Source organism: Egretta garzetta, unplaced genomic scaffold (genome assembly GCF_000687185.1).
Source record: "Egretta garzetta isolate BGI_Z169 unplaced genomic scaffold, ASM68718v1 scaffold29, whole genome shotgun sequence".
NCBI classification, from domain to species: domain Eukaryota; kingdom Metazoa; phylum Chordata; class Aves; order Pelecaniformes; family Ardeidae; genus Egretta; species Egretta garzetta.
In genome coordinates, this window is record NW_009260796.1 from 1,006,401 (window position 1) to 1,006,867 (window position 467).

The following is a 467-nucleotide window of genomic DNA, read 5'->3' on the forward strand; positions in this document are numbered from 1 at the left end:
AGCCCGGCCCCGGGGGCCAGCCGGTGCCTTGCGGGAGAAAGGCAGGGAATGGGGAAGCACGGGGGACAGCCGGGTGTTGCTTTCTTTCCCCACCAGCCCAGCCGCTGGTGGTGCCGCGGGTGCCTGCTCTGCCCGCGGCGCTGCCTGCCTCGCAGCCTCCTTTAGTCCCCACGGAGCTGGGCCAAGCGCCCAGCTTGGGGACAGCCCCACATCTTCCCCATCTCACCTCCTCCCCTCTCCTTCCCAGGTGCCTCACGCTTTCCTGAACCTGAAGGAGTCGTTTTACGTGGGGGGAGCCCCTGATTTCAGCAAGCTAGCTCGAGCGGCTGCCATCTCCACCAGCTTCGAGGGAGCTGTGCAGAGGGTAAGGCCCCAGCGGGTGTCCGGCCAGCGGCGGTGCCATCTGCGCCGGCATCGCTGGGGGACAGCAAGGGCCACCCTGGGAGCGGGCTGCCCCGGGATGTGGG

The 467-nt window shown here is 69.0% G+C and overlaps 1 protein-coding gene across 1 annotated transcript in view; it reads left to right on the forward strand.

Moving 5' to 3' along the window:
- Positions 1 to 467, forward strand: part of AGRN (agrin) — a 162,893-nt gene that overhangs the window by 151,225 nt on the left and 11,201 nt on the right. The window contains exon 32 of the mRNA XM_009646786.2: positions 248 to 364. Coding sequence (XP_009645081.1) covers positions 248 to 364 — 117 coding nt within the window. The remainder of the gene's footprint in view (positions 1 to 247; positions 365 to 467) is intronic.